This window comes from Notechis scutatus, chromosome 14 (genome assembly GCF_049901735.1).
Source record: "Notechis scutatus isolate UNSWTSFEM ecotype Mainland chromosome 14, rNotScu1.2, whole genome shotgun sequence".
Taxonomy (NCBI): domain Eukaryota; kingdom Metazoa; phylum Chordata; class Lepidosauria; order Squamata; family Elapidae; genus Notechis; species Notechis scutatus.
In genome coordinates this window covers 384492-402004 of record NC_142022.1, presented here as the reverse complement: position 1 = coordinate 402004, position 17513 = coordinate 384492, and the positions used below count along the sequence as shown (strand labels likewise).

General features: G+C 47.0%; 1 protein-coding gene across 5 annotated transcripts in view; it reads right to left on the bottom strand.

Moving 5' to 3' along the window:
- Window positions 1–1647: 1647 nt before the first annotated feature.
- Window positions 1648–17513, bottom strand: part of ARHGEF2 (Rho/Rac guanine nucleotide exchange factor 2) — a 170732-nt gene continuing 154866 nt past the window's right edge. For 4 of the 5 annotated variants that reach the window (XM_087943408.1, XM_026686470.2, XM_087943411.1 and 1 more), the window contains 9 exons: window positions 17037–17104; window positions 15743–15937; window positions 13761–13865; window positions 11970–12037; window positions 10257–10298; window positions 10082–10132; window positions 7846–8256; window positions 5365–5551; window positions 1648–4148 (listed from right to left, as the gene is read on the bottom strand). In XM_087943408.1, coding sequence (XP_087799534.1) covers window positions 4063–4148; window positions 5365–5551; window positions 7846–8256; window positions 10082–10132; window positions 10257–10298; window positions 11970–12037; window positions 13761–13865; window positions 15743–15937; window positions 17037–17104 — 1213 coding nt within the window. In that variant the 3' untranslated portion in view covers window positions 1648–4062. The remainder of the gene's footprint in view (window positions 4149–5364; window positions 5552–7845; window positions 8257–10081; window positions 10133–10256; window positions 10299–11969; window positions 12038–13760; window positions 13866–15742; window positions 15938–17036; window positions 17105–17513) is intronic. The other variant, XM_087943409.1, reaches the window with a different exon arrangement.

Sequence of the window (17513 nt, the reverse complement as noted above, 5' to 3'; positions counted from 1 at the left end):
GAGCACAAGTAGCTGCCTGTGTTTTGTGGGTTTTGGGACGACACAATCCAAACATCTGATTAGCCTTTGCCTGGCACTGCCATTGTGGCACTGCTCTCTCATGCTCTTCAGTGGGCACTTGTTGGCTTCAGCAATGCTGCACGCTCCGCTCCCACCAAGGGCCTAGACTAGGGGTCCTAAACTTGGCAACTTTAGGACTTGTGGACTTCAACTCCCAAAATTCTGGGAATTGAAGTGCACAAGTCTTAAAGATGGCTGGAGAATTCTGGGAGTTGAAGTCCATGTCTTAAAGTTGCCAAGTTTGGAGACCTCTGGCCTAGACGCTCACCACAAGTGTAGCCATGGCTTGGGGAAGGTTCAATTCCCAAAGGGCCCTCCTAGGCCCAAATGCCCAGGGGCAGCTTCCAAGCCTGGATCTACGAAGATGGGACATCCAGCCCCTTCCCAGACAATGTGGTTTTCTCTCTCCAGTGTGCCCCCTGAGTGCTGCTTGCCACCCCTCTTCCTCTTGACTCCATTTCCTTTCTAACACTGATGATGTTACCTAGTTTGGATCATGAAATATCTGCAAGAAAAAAGCCAAACTCAGAGCACCAAGGACACCACAGTCATCCTTCTCCTCCTCCTCCTCCTCCCACAGCCCCCTTGCCTTCTAACACTGCTGCTGTTACTTAGTTCTACAGATTAATAGACCTGGAAAGAATCTTGTAGTTTGTCTAGTCCACCCTCCCACCCACCCAAGCAGGAGACCCTACACTATTTCTGACAAATGGCAGCCCAATCTCCTCTTGAAAGCCTCCAGGGATGAAGCTCTCACAACTTCCAAAAGCAACTTCTGTTCCATGGGTTGATTGTTCTCACTGTCAGAAAATTCCTCCTTATTTCCAGGTTAAATCTTTCCTTGTTCAGTTTCCATCCATTGTTCCTTGTCTGGCTTTCAGGTGCCTTGGAGAATAGCTTGACCCCCTCCTTCTCTCTGGGGCAGCCCCTCAAATATTGGAAGACTGCTCTCCTGCCTCCCCTGGTCCTTTTCTTCCCTAGACTAGCCATGCCCAGTTCCTGCAACCATTCATCGTATGTTTTAGCCTCCAATCCCTCATCATCCTGGTTGCTCTTCTCTGCACTCTTTCTACAGTCTCAACATCTTTTTTATAGTGTGGTGACCCAAACTGGATGCAGTACTCTAGGTGTGGCCTTACTAAGGCTTTATAGAGTGGTATTAGTACCACCCTTGTTTTGATTGTATCTCTCTGTTAATGCAACTTAGGGTTGTGTTAGCTATTTTGGCTGCCGCTGCACACGGCTGACTCATATTTAGCTGGTTGTCCACTAAAACTCAAAAGATCCCTCTTGGATAATTAGTTGGGTAATGAAACGTCTGCAAGAAAATAACCAAGCCCAGAGAGCAGCAAGGACCCCAGAGTTTCTACCCCCCCAAACCCCAGCCCCTTCTAACACTGATGATGTTACCTGGTTGGGTAATGAAACGTCTGCAAGAAAATAACCAAGCTCAGAGAGCATCAACGATCTCACAATCCTCTTCCTCCTCCTTCTCGAGTCCCAAGGAACCCACAGTCCTCCTCAGCCTTCGTGGAAGGGGTCAACCCAATCCTCTACATACCCTCCCCTCAGCAAAGCGGACACACATTCTCGGTTTTGATATCTTTAATTAAACTTTTCTGGTCCCCTTTTTCTTTTACAAGTTAAATCAACAGCAAAACAATAAACCGTTTTTTATCTTCATATACATTTAATTTAAAAAAAAATCACTCTCCTTTTGTTATTTTAAAAAAAAGTCCTTCATGGCACATTCTTCTTTCTTTCTTTCTTTCTTTCTTTCTTTCTTTCTTTCTTTCTTTCTTTCTTTCTTTCTTTCTTTCTTTCTTTCTTTCTTCTTTCTTTCTTTTTCTTTCTTTCCTTTCTTTCTTTCTCTTTTTAAACCTTCTCTGTTAAGAGGTGTTACTGGTCAGAATCGCAGGAGTGTTTTTCCTTTTTTTTTTTTAAATCAGTAAAAGAAATTTTTTTAAGGGTTGAAAAGGAATTTTAAAAATGGCTAAAGTGAGAGAAATATGGATTGGATGGTGGTTCCATAGAGAAAGGAGAAGATTGTTGGGGGATTTCTGGCCATCTGAAGAATGACCTGTGAGGGACAATTTCTATTACCAAGCTGAGTTTTTTTTTCTTTTTCACACATTTATTCTCTGTAGAAATTGGGATGGAATTGACTGGAATAGCATCTTAGAAATGGTGTTTTTTTTTTTAATTGTGCAAGGATGAGAGAGGAGAGACCCCTATTTGCAATTTACACAAATTCCTTCTTGTACTTTATTTTTCATTCCTTCCGATGGGGTGGAATTTGTTCTCGGGAACAACCATCTTAAGGAGTGATCAAACACCGACATCTTTAGAAAAGGGGTTCCCTTTTTTTGGGCGTTTGTTTCGATCAACTCGGGCTATACACACTCGGGCTAAACATACTCAGTGGGTGTGCAAGTTGTGTCAATGGCAATGTAAAAAAATAAAAAAATAAAACCACATTTATCTTTGTTTCCAAGCAAGCTAGAATTCAGGCCAATTTCAAACTCAATCTCTAATCCCTGATGTTTTTTCCCTGATACGTATTTTTAATGACAAAAAAAAAATCCACTAAGCTTTGGTTAAAAAAAATGTGGCTTAAAAAAACCCTGAAAATTGTGTCTTTGCTCTTTGCTCTCCCCCCAATAAAACAAACAAACAAACAAACAAAATCCGAATTTTCACAGCACAATCTAAATTCCCAAACAGAGATATTGTTCTGAAATCCCAGCAATGCATATCAGTGGAGACCATCAGGCTTGCAGACAGAAAACATTCCCTTCCCGGGTGGAAAGATTGGCAAAATTTAGCTTGCAAAAAAAATAACTCCAGGTTTTTGATGTTTAACTGATCATATTATAACATCATCTCCACACAGGGATTGAGTATTCGTTGGTGGAACATCTACAAACCCCAACATCTCTCTGGGATCTATTTCCCCAAAACCAATTAAGATTAGAGCAGGGGTCCCCAAACTTGGCAACTTTAAGACTTGTGGACTTCAACTCCCAGAGCTGAAGTCCATAAGTCTTAAAGTTGCCAAGTTTGGAAACCTCTGGATTAGAGATTGAAAATACAGGCCGTTGCCTTAAAGCTGAACGAATTAGATCTCTTTTAAGAAGTCAAGAGTTGGAGATTTGCAAACCAATTTCTCTCTTGGGAGGAAGAGCGAGAAGTCAGTCAAAATTCCTCCTTTTTGTGGGAAACACTGGATTTCAAAAAAAAAAAAGGAAAAAAGCTCTCTCAACTAAACAAAGGCTGACTAGCAGGAGAGCAGCTGGTGAAAAATAAAAATCCAGAACCCCAAGTTGACTGAGTCACACCTAAATTTAAGAATTTAAGGACCTGGAGGGTTCTCCTTGGTCGACCTGCCTTCTCCTGGCTCTTTCAAGGTGGAGGGGCTGACCAGCAATCTTGCTACTTTTTTGCCCTGAATGCTCACATTCGAGACCCCCTGAAAGTTTTCAACAAAAGCAGAAACAACTTAAAAAAAATAACAATAATTTAAAATATCTTCCATCGGGATGGGTCGGCTTCCACCCCCGTTTCCAAAATAAATAAAAGTTAAATTGCAGGAAGTACAGCAGGAGTGGGGTTAGGATCCCAATCAGCCCCGACGCACCGGGGCTCTTATGGTCCGGCGGCTTTTATGGACCCCAGAAGGCGCCCGCCTGAACCCAGCAACATGAGCTAGAGAAAGGAAGGTTCCTTCGGTGACCGAGGTCAACAGCCACCGGTCCCTGGAGATGTGCAACTCAATGGGCTGCCCGCCCTTCTTTGCCCACTCTTGGGACAGGCGTTCCCTCTACCCTCCCTCTCCCTCCCCCAGTCCAGCCCAAAGTTCACATGAGGTGGTTTTCCAGGTCCCTGAAACCCCCTGGTGTGGGGCTTCGATCAAACAAAAATGGAGGGAGGGGGACCGGCAGGGGAGCAGGTGGTCCTTGGTGGCTCGGGCCGTGCTAGGCAGCTCCCCGGACCTGGCACCCTCTAACTGCCCAGGAGGTCTCCGTCACCAGCGCTGGGCTCCTGGATGCTCTCCACCTCTTCTGGAATATCCTGCATCCTCAGGAAATCTGAAAAAAGCAGCAAGAGGCATTCCTGGGGGATGGAAGCTTCGCGGAGGATGCAGGGCTTCTGCCTTGTGTAAAACCTGGAACATCCCGTTCTGTATTTATTTGTTAAACTAGCTCGATACCTGTGCTTCGCTACGAAACTATGTGGTCGGGCTTAGTTTTTTTGGGAGGAAAATAAGGGGGGAAAATTGTGCTTCTGCCTACCAGCATCCATCGGTAGTGTCCTGTCAGTGTGTGAGAGAGTTGAGGGCTGTTTGGAAACTGAAATAGTGTTTGCTGTGTGAGCAAGGAGGAGACAGCAAGGAGCCTGGGCGTGGCTTAGCTCAACTGTTCTGTACTAAAGCTGCTTGGTGCTCTGAAACTGAAACTCCTCTCCTCTGCTTGTGTTTTGTATTTGGAAGGGATTTCTTTTCAGGTGGGGAGGAGGAGTAGAACTCCTTAGCATCAGAACATGTTAATAATAATAATATAGGAAATACTCTAAATGCTCCGATAGTCATTTGGAAAAACCCTTTCTTAGCGAGCACCTAGAAGCCAAGAGGAACATAGGGGCCAAATTTCAAGTTTGTAGGCTTTACAGTTCTGGAGAGTTTGTGATGATGCCCGAGTGCTTTTTCGCTTTTATATACAGTATATAGATTTATAGGCCTCATCTCATTATCCACTATCCTCTATTCCACTAGGACAGCAGGGTTCGCCTGGGGAGTGGGGAGGGGCAGGAGGACAAGGCTCCAAGTGCCCGTCTTAAGAGGACCAAGTGGCACCTGGCTGCCCCCTGGAGTTTCTCGGCTTATGCCAGCAGCTGAGCACAATATAGGTAGCCCCCAAGTTACGGCCACAACTGAGCCCAAAATTTATCTTGCCAAGTGAAGCACTGGTTAACTGAGTTTTACCATTTTTCTTGCCACTATTGTTAAGTCGGTAACCCGGTCATTAAATGAATCGGGCTCCCCCATGGGAGGTCACGAAAGGGGATCCCGGTACCCTGGGAGGCTGCAACCATCGTAAATATGAATCAGTTGCTGAGCATCCAGGTTACCCATGGGGATGCAGCGACGGTCGTAAGTGTGAAGAAAGGTCCCAAGCCACTTTTTTCCAGCGCCGTTGTAACTTGGAGCGGCCGCTAAACGAGCTGTTGTTAAGTGGAGGGCTACCTATATCTGGCTTCACCTGGCCGGGTGAAAGGGCCAGCCTCACAACAGATGCTCCAACTCACCTCTGGGGCTGGATGGGGGAGAGCGGGAGTTGCCCAGGCCCTCCTCCTCCATCAGCACCTGCAGATGTTCCTCTGCCTCCTCCTGCAGGGGGATGCCGGAGAAGGCGACCTCGTCCCGCTGGCCACTGGGGAAGGTCCGGTGCAGGGAATGGCAGCCGGGCGAGAGGGGCTCTCCGACTCGGTTCTGCTGTTGGGAAGAAAAGGGGTGAGAAGAGCCTGAGTGAAGCCCTCCAACGCAGAGATTCAGTTGCTAAAACGCAGGCCCGTCCCTCTGTGTCCGAGAAGGACCATCTGGTTGGCGGGCCTTCAAAGCCTTCCCTCGATCAGAATAGAGTTGGAAGGGACCTTGGAGGTCATCTAGCCCAACCTCCTGCTCAAGCAGGAGAGCCTACACCCATGTTAGACAAACGGCTGCCCAGCCTCTTCTTAAAAACCTCCAGGCTTGAAGAACCCATAATTTCTGGTGGCAAGCTGTTCCACTGGTTAATTGTCCTCACTGTGAGGAAGTTTCTCCTTAGTTCCCGATTGCTTCTCTCCTTGATTCGTTTCCATCTGTTGCTTCTTGTCCTGCCTTCAGATACTCTTCTCTTCCACTGAGTGAAGCTCCAGGTCTTCCAGTGTGAGCCACTGAGAGGGAGCTTCCCCCAAAACCTCAGCTGCTCTGGGCTTAGCCCTGGGAGGCTGCAAGGTGGGAGAATGGGCCTCTCCTACCCCCAGAGGGATCCTGCAGCTCTTGAGCGCTCAGTCAAGAGTTTGGTGCGAGTCAGGGGGACTGAGCAGCCTTCTCCCCTCCAAAGATAATAAGGGGACTGGAGGCTCAAACCTACAGGAACATTGCAGGAACTGGGCCTGGCTACTCTAGGGAAGAGAAGGACCACGGGAGACAGGATGGCGGTCTTCCAATATTTGAGGGGCTGCCCCAGAGAGGAGGAGGGGGGGTCAAGCTATTTTCCAAGGCACCCGAAGGCCAGACCAGGAAGAATGGATGGAAACTGAACAAGGAGAGATTCAACCTGGAAATAAGGAGAAACTTTCTGACAGTGAGAACAATCAACCAATGGAACAGAAGTTGCCTTCGGAAGTTGTGGGAGCTTCAAGAAGACTGCCACGTGTCTGAAATGGTGTAGGGTCTCCTGCTTGGGTGGAGGGGGGTTGGACTAGATGATCTCCAAGGTCCCTTCCAACTCTATTGAACTCTATTGAAGTCCATTTTTTTTAAAAAAAGAACTACCTTGATGGTCCAAGTGGGGTCTCTTTTTTGAAGCCAGATTGAAGAAGAATCTGACAGAAGGGATGCAAGCGCAATAAATTGACGTGCACCACCATAGCTGGGCCTTAGGGGAGAACCCACATTGGGGGGCATCCAGCTAGAATGCAGTTGGCAGTGGATTGCAGCTCCCTGGCTTGGAAAACCCCGGGGGAGCTGAAGAAGACCAAACTCAAACTCAAACCCTTCCGCCTTCAAAATTCTTCAGATTCCTCCAGTTGCTTTTCAAATTTCGTAACAAACGGCCAACCTGGGGCTCCTTAATAGACTAGAATAACGGAGTTGGAAGGGACCTTGGAGGTCTTCTATTCCGGGGTCGCCAGCCCTGGCCAGGGACCACGGGTGGGCCGCGAGAAAATTTTGGTGGTCCACAGAGAAATGTCCCCCCCAAAGCAATTAATCCAGGCTGCGCAGAAACACAAGGCTGAGCCGCCCACATGGCCCGTGGGAACACAAGGCTTGCGTTGCTTGCATTGCGCACAACAGAGGGTAGTGAGGGGAGGGGGGAAAGTGCAGAGGGGGAACTAGCCCCACTCGCCCCACGCGCCTGGCCTGGCCACTGGGCTGCTTCTTTCCGCTTCTTTCTCCTTCTGCTTTTGGCTGCAGGCAAGGAAAGCAGCCAAAGTCTTTCTTTCTCTCCCCCAAACTCCGCCAGAAATGAGTCTTTGGGGCTTTGCAAGGCATTCTGCTTCAAGAGGCTGCATTGGCAAAGACTCATTTCTGGCAGAGTTTGGGGGAGAGAAAGAAAGATTTCTGATGCTTTCCTTGCATGAAGCCAAAAGTCTCTCTCTCTCTCCCCCTGAGAACGGAGCTGGAGACGGTATCCTGTGATCCCAAATAAAGAACGATCGATCGGTAGGAAAATGGGGTGGGGAATTTTCCTGTAGACTTTTTTTGGGATTTTCCCAGGGTCTCTGGTCCGTGGGATTTAAAATTATGGGTTTGGTGGTCCCTGAACTCCAAACGTTTGGTGACCCCTGTGCTAGTCCAAACCCCCTGCCCAGGCAGGAAATCCTACACCACTTCAAACTTAATTTCAAGGGTTGCATTCGCACAACATGCTGAATTTGTTTAGCTATAACCTGGATTTGATTTCATTTAAAACTCTGCGGATTGAGTGAACCTCATTCTCTTTTTGGGGTTGACTTATCCAATGCAGCCAAGGACCTCCCCACACCAGCCCCTTGGACAGGAGGAAGGGTGTTGGCACTCACTGGAGGAGGCGTGAAACTTTGGTACAAAGCATCCCCAGCAGGCAAACTGCGCCTCCGGGGCTCAGCTCCTTTCCGAATCCAGACAGCTTCCATGGTCACCCGGGGCGCGGCCAGCTGCCTCCGGGCCTCGTCCACCTCTCGCTCCAGCCGCTGCCGCTCCCCCTCACTCTCCCGCAGCCGGGCCTCCAGAACAGCCACCTCCTGGGCCTTCTCCTGGCCCAGCTGCCGGCAGCGGTTCAGTTCCTGCTGCAAGAGGGCGTGCTGCTTCTGCAAGAGTGAGAGCTCCGTGCTTTGCTGTTCGGCCGCGGTGGGGGCCTCTTTGCAGGAATTGCTGCGGCTCAGCCGTTCCCGCCGTTCCCCGGCCTCAGGCGCCTGGAAGGCCAGAAGGGAGTCCTGATGTGCGACAATGCCCTGAGGGAGGAAAGAGGAAGAGGGCAGCAAGCAGCATCTCTCCCCTCCCCGACCCCCCCCCGCCAGCTGTGCTTGTACTGTCATAGGATGCCGTTCTGCTTCTAGCTGCGCATCGCATCTTGCCAGCCTGACATTAGCAACGGGGGTGGAGGGATGTTCTGACCCAAACCCTTTTCCAATAAAACAAACACGAACCAAAGGGAACAGAAACCTTTTAATGATTCTTACGAATCCCCGGTTAAAAGGCTGCTGCAAACTAATTAACTTTGATAAGCACAAGCCTTGCCAAAACTGAGACAGCCAAGAGTAACAGATAAGAAATATTTCACAACACAAGAGTCTTAAGATACTGCAATGTCCATGAGGCTGGAGTTTCAAAATGTCTTTGCTTCCTGCAAAGAACGTCCGCTTCACAGCTGGCTTTTATCTTCTTGAAGGAGAGGCCATTACCTTGCAGCCTTACTCCCATGCTGCAGCAGCTGCTCTTTCCTGTGAGCAACCCTGCACGCACACACACTTGGCACAGGCTCCTCGGGAAGCTTCTCATCGCTGCTGCCAGCCCTGACAATCTCTGAAGGCAGCAGTCCACTTCCTGATGGTCCTGGCCCCTCATCTGAGTCCTCGCTCTCCTCAGCCGTCCACACCTGCTGCCGGCTAACCACAACAAGGGATTGGAATGTGGAGGGACAAGGATGTGGGGATTGGGGGGGATGTTTGGGAGTGAAGCTGTGCTTGGCTCAGAAAACTAGTCACACCAGTCCAGCACAAGGTCAGCCAAAAGAATGCAGAGATGGAGAAGGCGCCAACGCCTAAACAACAGCACTTATATAGGGCTTCGCAGGGCTTCCCAGCCCTCTCTAAGCAGTTTACAGAGTCAGTGTATTGCCCAACACTCTGGGTCTTCGTTTTACCGACCTCGGAAGGACTGAAGGCTGAATCAGGACAGGGGTCCCCAATCTGGGAGGGGTTTGCAACTGGGCTCTGGAAATTGCCGGCAAGTGCGTGCACATCCTCATTTGCGCTCTCCGTTTGTGCGAGCAACAGACACATGTGTGCGCCACTCATGTAAATGGAGCTGTGTGTGCGTGCTGTCAGCTGCTTGCAGAAACCATCCCCTCCCCCTCCACCAGCCTGCAAACATTGGGGAACTCTGGTTTTGGAAACAGCTTCTCGGTTCCCAGATCTGCACATCCTTGGCTGTCTGTAGCTTCTCACAAAGCCCAGCTGGGCTTCCATCCCCCCCGCTTCTTCCTTAGAGTCCAATCTTCCCCCCCAAACCCATTGCTAATGTCAGGCTGTCAGCTCATGAAGAGAGGAGATTGTCAGCTGCTCTGCTTGGCACAAGCCCAGGGCACAGCTTTTGATAGGGTTAAAGGGACAGCCATCATCTTAACGGCATTCCATTAACTTAATATAAGTTTAGGTAAAGGTAAAGGTTCCCCTCGCACATCCATGCTAATCGTTTTCCGGCTCTAGGGGGCGCTGCTCATCTCCGTGACAAAGCTGAAGAGCCAGCGCTGCCCGAAGACGTCTCCGCGGTCATGTGGTCAGCATGAATGAACACCTAAGGCGCATGGAACGCTGTTCCCTTCCCACCAAAGGTGGTCCCTATTTTCCTACTTGCATTTTTTTTACGGGCTTTCGTAACTGCTAGGTTGGCAGAAGCTGGATGAGGAACGGGAGCTCACTCCATTATGCGGTGCTAGGGATTCAAACCGCCAAACTGCTGACCTTTCTGATTGATAAGCTCAGCATCTTAGCCACTGAGCCACCCGCCTCCCAACTTAACTAAGTTTAATAACCCTTTAATAGTGGAGGCTCTAACCTGCAATCCATGGAGTAGAGAGTAGAGGCTCTTGAGGCGCTGCAGCATCTCCTGGAGATTGGGGAAGAGGAAGGCTGTGTTCAGTCTGGCCAGACCAAGCTCCCTCCTGCATCCCACCCAAAAGTAGAGCGCCGCATCATCCCTCTTCCTTCTCTCAGGGATGCTTCCAACTCACCTCCTGCACTCCTTTGGGCTGCACCTGGTTGCCGTTTCCATCCTAAAGGAGGAAGGCATCAATCACATCAGAGGCCACAGTGCCAACGTCAACTGAAAGCTCAGCAAGGGAGCTGAGTCTGGGCCGGCTCAAAACAGAAGGGGGACCAAAGCCCCCACCCCACCCCAGGAACTCCTCTCCAGTTCCTAATGGGCCCAGGGACAAATCCTCTCTCCTACTGGATTCCCCCCCCAATTTCCCAGTCATCCCAGCCAGGCCACAGAAAGCTGCTGAACGTCTCAAGAATGACCTTTGCGCAAGCCCTGAATTTTCCTAGCAATAAGCCTTTTTTTTCTAACTACCCTAAAGGCAAGCTGGGAGAAAACATTTTCAAAGGAATTTCAAGAGGTGAGATTTCCATCAGCTTCCTTGGGGGAGGGGGAATCAGTTTCCCTATGATTTTTTTTTAATTGGCCTTCTTTAAAATTATGTTAATGTTAATTAACAGTAACATAATTTTAAAATGCCTTGATAAGGCCACACTTGGAATACTGCATTCAATGTTAATAATAAGTAAATAATAAGTAAATACATACACTGAAAAATGTGAGGAAATGCAAAAGATGTCTTGATGTTGATAACAATGTATAAAGTTTTGTTTTATGTTTTTTAAAATTTGGAAAATTAATAAAAATTTATTTAAAAAAATAAAATAAAATTATGTTAATGTTAATTAACATTAACATAATTTTAAAATGTTAATACCATTTTATAATGCCTTGATAAGGCCACACTTGGAATACTGCATTCAGTTTTGGTCACCACGAGGCTGGGGGATAAAATAGGTGAAGAATGGTTGCAGGAACTGGGCTTGGCTAGTCTAATGAAAAGAAGGACTGGGGGAGACATGATAGCAGTCCTCCAATATCTCAAGGTTTGCCCCAAAGAAGAGGGAGTCAAGCTATTCTCCAAACCCCTGAGGGCAGGACAAGAAGCAACAAATGGAAGCTAATCCAGGAGAGAAGCAACTTAGAACTAAGCAGAAATTTCCTGACAATGAGGACAATTAATCAGTGGAACAGCCTGCCACCAGAAGTTGTATACTGGAAGTTTTTAAAAAGATGTTGGACAACCCTTTGTCTGAAGTGGTGTAGGGTTTCTTGCCTAGGCAGGGGGTTGGACTAGAAGACCTCCAAGGTCCCTTCCAACTCTGTTATTCTATTCTATTCTATTCTATTCTATTCTATTCTATTCTATTCTATTCTATTCTATTCTATTCTATTCTAATTCTATTCTATTCCTTCCAATATTTATTCTGTTCTGTTCTATTCTATTCTATTCTATTCTATTCTATTCTATTCTATTCTATTCTATTCCTATTCCTTATTCTATTCTATTCCTTCCAATATTTATTCTGTTCTATTCTATTCTTTTCTTATTCTGTTCTATTCTATTCCCTACTCTATTCCTATTCCTAATTCTATTCTATTCTATTCTATTCCTTCCAATATTTATTCTATTCTATTCTATTCTATTCTATTCTATTCTATTCTATTCTTATTCTAATTCTAATTCTAATTCTATTCAGGGCTCTTGCAGAAAGGTTCTGCCCATTCACAGAGTGGCTGAGCAAATGACCCAGCAGTCCCCCACTGAAGGCAGCTGCCTAGCCCGGCCGCAGCACTGAAACAGGGAAAGGGCTCATCAGCTGTCCAACTGCTTCCCAAAACTCACCCGATGGTTTGAATCAGCCTCGACCCTGGTAAACTCAAGAGCATCGTTCATACTTCCAGTCTCCCCGTCTGTAGGAAGAGAACACGAGAGGTTTTGAGCTCCAGAAAGGGAATGTAAAACGTCTCAAAACAGTGATTGAGCACTAAAATAAAAGAGTGACAAGTTTTCCCCAGACCATTCTGTTTCACTTCAATGTTGTCTTCTACTGCTATCCACCATCGCACCCGTCCTCACCAAGAAAAATAAATCGGAATAGTCATTTGCCCAAGGCTTCCAGCAACGTGGTTATTTGAACCACAGTGAAGTGAATGAACCCAAAGGCCTGGGTCGGCACAAAGCCCAAAGCCTCTGACCACAGTACTAGATAAGAGCAGCCTGCAGTGAAATTTCAGGGGCCTTCTGTGGGTGGACTTCAGGGTGAGGGGATGCTAAGGGTGTAAAAAGGTAGCACCCACCCCTCCTAGAAGAGTGAAATATTTGAGGAATATTTTAAAAATATTATTTATTACATTTCCCCTAAAAGAGAAATGGAAATCTTAAGGGAGACAGAAACTCTGTGCCCCCAGCAGATATATGGCCAGCCTATCTACAAGACAAAAGAACTTCAGCTCCAGGGTGGTGGGATTAAGGCATGAGCCTTCAGGACATAATAGGATTATCTATCAGCAGAGCTCACCACATGGCACAACCACCTGGGGAAATTGCATCACCCTCCAGGCTTCAACCAAACTTGATTGAGATAAACACGAGCCCACGTGGCCCCACAGGAGTCTGACAGCAACCAATAGAACACATGCCCTCACCACAGGAACAGGAAACTCAAGGGCAAGGCCCAAAAGAGGGTATAAATACCTCTCTCACACAACTCCATGTGGTCTGCTGCACCAGGACCATGTGCTTGATGGTTCTGCTTCATCATTAAACCATCTTTCCATGTTTCCAGTGTCTTTCTCCCAACTTGGAACAGATGGATATTTCTTCCAACAATTGGAACAGCCAACTTGCTGTGGCCAACTCACTGCTGCCAATTCTCCATGGCCAACTCACCATGGGACACAATACGCTGCGGTCTACTTGCTGCAGGAAAAGTCATCCATTTTATTTAATGATTCAAAATAATTTTCATTTTTGTCATTCACGTTTCATTTAGTCCCCCCCCCCCACACTTTGGCACCCTTTCTTTAACGATTCTATTTCACAGTGTCACTTTTGTCCCGTGGCAAGTTGGCCGAGGAGAATTGTATTCAGAGTTTTGCAGCGTTAATTCAGTGGCAGAAAAATAAACACAGATGGCTGATGCTTCATTTAACATCTTTATAAACATAATCAGTAGATTTTACAAACCAGTTGTAGATTTCTCCAACATGGAGCAAACTCAAACAGAAACATGTTGCAAATTCAGAGCAGAACTCCAGTCTTCAGCAAGCAAGTTAGTTTCTCTTTTCCTTTAGTTCAGCAGGCAAGCAAGAGGAGAGAAGTTTCATTTTCAATAGACAGACTCAGAGCTTCACATAGCTTCAGAGCTGCAGAGCTTAATATAGAGCCAAGCCTAGGCTACTTCTAGTTTCAGTTTCCAAACAGCTCTCATTGGCTGACTTATTTGCTATGCCTATTCATTAGCTGACCTTGTTACCATGCTCTATTCCAGTTCATGAATATACTCTGACAAATTGTGCTGGGACAAGTTGGCTGTAGAGACATGGCCCAGTGAGTTGGCCCTGGCGAGTTGGCCTTAGACCCAGGAGGAAGCTGTGGGCTGAAGAAATTGCGGAAGAAAACGGAGGTTCTTACTTGTGGTGTTACTGGGGTTTGGGCTGGAGCAGCTGCTGGGAACCTGCATGTGATTCTGTTCTGGATACCAGGTGGGTCCCACGACAAGATCTTTCAAAAGTTCCACTGGGGATGTATTTGTTGGTGAAGAGAGACAGGAAAAAAACCACACACACACATATTTAACCAACAGGTATTCTTTGCTCTGTGCTAACACGTGGTTATATACAACGTTCCCAATGTTGCTTCCCAACTCCCAAACCTTTGTGACTATGTCAATAAGATGCAAATCAGATGTACAAGATGCCGAGTGTTTTTTAGATGACATTCAGATCCATGGCAATGCCAACTCAAAAACTGTGCCATAGTCCTTTCTCCAATCCAAGAAAAGAACTAACATTGAGACTTGGTGGGAAGGAACCAAAATTGCAATTGCAACCTGCCCTGATTGAGTCTTGCCTAACACAGGATCTTGCCAAGTCTGTCTCCTATCCCAAGACTACTCTGGAGGGCTGGCATTAGCAGATGAAGCCCCCCAAATTCTGTATCAGAAGATGGGGTAGAAAAGAGACTTCATGGAAATCCTCAATCATTCTGGTCATGGTTGCCCCAAAGGTGTTTTTCCCCCCCAAAGGCAACTGAAGCTTCTTGGATCAAAAGCTAAATGTTTAAAAAAAAAAATAACCAAGAAAGTCCAGTTGAAAAGGGAAAAATCACCTTTGGGACAGACCTAGTTTTGGGATTTCCTCAGAGAGTCCTGGGGATTGTTGGAAACTTGACACTGGACTTAGGAGAGGGAAAAACTGTTTCCCCAAAACCTATTCATACATTTTAGGAGGGTCTGAAGGAAAAATGAATGAATTGGTGTTCTTTGGTAAAGTTTTAAATGTTTCATTTCTAATGTGAAATTCAGGCCATTAGCTTTGTTTGCATTTGGCACTTAATAAATTATTTGGGCATCCTTAACGGCTTCCTCCCTTTTCTCCAACTCTTTTGAAGCTCTTTTGGGTACTTCCGTGAGGTCTGTTAGCCAGAACTCCTGCCGACACCTCCTCTCTCTTCCTGCAAGATGTTTTAACTTTTGGAGCCCATCCAAAAGGATTGGAGGGGATCAGGGAAGTCTCTGTAGCCCTCTTGATGCAGAGACCCCCATTTCTTCAAAAACTAAGGTCTCTCCATTGCAGTGGTTTGGCGTGGGGAGAATGGCACCTTCTATTTTATTTTATTTTATTTAAATTTTATTTTTTTAATTTATATATATTCAAAATACTTAGTGAATAGTAGATTATCAAAATCTTGATAACAATGATATCTATCTATATATATGAAAGCGAAATACCACTCACACATCATCACAAAATCTCCAGAACCATAAAGCATACAAACTTTAAATTTGGCACGTATGTTCTTCTTGGCTTCTAGGGGCTCACTAAGAAAGGATTTTTCAAAATGACCCTCAGAGCATTAGTATTTCCTATATTATTATTATTATTATTATTATTATTATTATTATTATTATTATTATTATTATTATTATTATTATTATTTTATTATTATTATTATTATTATTAACACGCTCTGATGCTAAGGAGTTCTACTCCCCCTCCCCACCTGAACAGAAATCTCTTCCAAATGCAAAACACAAGCAGAGGAGAGGAGTTTCAGTTTCAGTTTCAGTTTCAGAGCACCAAGCAGCTTTAGTACACAACAGTTGAGCTGACACGCCCAGGCTCCTTGCTGTCTCCTTCTTGCTCACACAGCAAACACTCTTTCAGTTTCCAAACAGCCCTCAGCTCTATCACACACTGACAGGATGCTGGACAGTTGAATACCGATGGATGCTGGTGGGCAAAGGCAGAATTTTTCTCCTCTTATTTTTCTCCCCAAAAACTAAGCTCGACCACATAGTTTCATAGCGAAGTACAGCTATCCAGCGAGTTATGCATACTGTTGTATGATAAGTAAATGTTAGAAGTCAAGATTACTATTGTGGAGAACAGTACCTTCTCGGATGCCTTCCTGGATCAGTTTCTCGCCATGCAGGGAGTCCGATGACTCGGTGCGGAAGAGAGAGCGGGGGTTTCCCCAGGGCGAAGGGCTGTCTTCCCTGCCGCTCTGAAGAGTCACGAGGTCCGCAAAGAGCTCTATTTTCTCCCTGAGAAGGGCCCCAATCTCCTGGTCACACTGCTGAATCTTATCTAGGGGAAGGAAGCAGGGGTTGGCTTCAAAAATTTTATCTCTGCCTGGTTGCTGGGTGGGCGTGGCCTAGTTGGCCTCCTGCACCATGGCAGGGAGGGAGGTGTTTTTACCCTCCCTGGGCTCCAGAGGCTTTTCTCGAGCCTCTGGGAGGGTGAAAACGGCCTCTCTGGGCTCTGGAGGCTCTCTGGAAGCCAGAAACGGGCCCATTTCTATCCTTCCCGAACTTCCGGGAGGCCCATTTTTTGCCCTTCCAAGGGCCCCTGCATTTACCTGCATCCAAAACAAGGAGGGGAGGGGAGGGGGTGGTGGGGCCAGCCAGGAGTGGGATTTGGGGTTAGGGTTGGGGTTACTGAACTGCACAGAATCTTAGCGAGGGGCTCTCCCGAACCCTCAGCAGCCCAGCCCTGGAAGGAAGGAAGGAAGGAAGGAAGGAAGGAAGGAAGGAAGGAAGGAAGGGAGGGAGGGAGGGAGGGAGGGAGAGAGAGAGAGGGAGGGAAGGTGGCTGCCAGGAGGAGGTGCAGGAGGGAAAGTCAATGTCTGTCCAGGGAAGCTGGGAATGACCTTACCCCAGGGGTGGGATTCTACCAGTTCGCACCTATTTGCTAGAACCGGTTGTTAACATTCTAAGCAGTTTGGAGAACCGGTTGTTAGAAGAAATTACTGGCCTAATCCTGTAAGGAAGGCAGGAAGGAAACATTCTGGTGTTGCTTACAGAAACTGCCTCTCCTTTAACCCTTATTACATTCTTGGCAGGACTAGACTTCCTGTCTCAGGAACTTCTCTGGTGTTATTTTTCCCTCCTTTGCTGATACTTTGCTGCTTGTGTGGAGTGACCATTCAAAGTTACAATGGCACTGAAAAAAGTGACTTATGACCGTTTTTCACACTTACGACTGTTGCAGCATCCCTACAGTCATGAAAGGCCAGGCGAGGAGATGCATGCCTCGATGTGAGTGATACTGAGTTGGCCACGCCCAGCCAATAACATGAACACCAAGCCACGCCCACCCAGTCACATGACCACCAAGCCACACCCACCAACTAAGCCACGTCCACAGAACCGGTTGTTAAAAAATTTGAACCCCACTCCTGCCTTACCCTTCAGCTTCCTGAGAGAAGCTTCGCTCTCGGTCTCAATGAAGGGGAAGTCAGCCCGGTCAGGGCAGCTGCAGCGGAGAGACAAGCAGAAAGATCATCAGGTTAACCAATTGGGACATAAAAGGACCAGAATTTTTTTAAAAGAAGAGCCTGGACATGTGTCTGAAATGGTACAGGGTCCTCCTGCTTGAACAGGGGGGCTGGACTAGAAGACCTCCAAGGTCCCTTCCAGCTGTATTCCGATTGATTTCTGACTGATACGCTCTGGAGTCCTTGGGCAGTCTGTGTCTGTGGGTGTTTGGGGAGAGGGGGGGAGTTGCATAGAAGCATTTTCAGTGCCTCAAATTAATTAAATCCCATTTAGGGTTCTCTCCACCAACTTCTGCGGCAGCTGAATCAGCCATCTGGCCATTTCAACCAAGCTCTGCTTTTTCTGGACATTAAAAGGAGAAGGCAATCCTGAGGCCCTTTTACTGC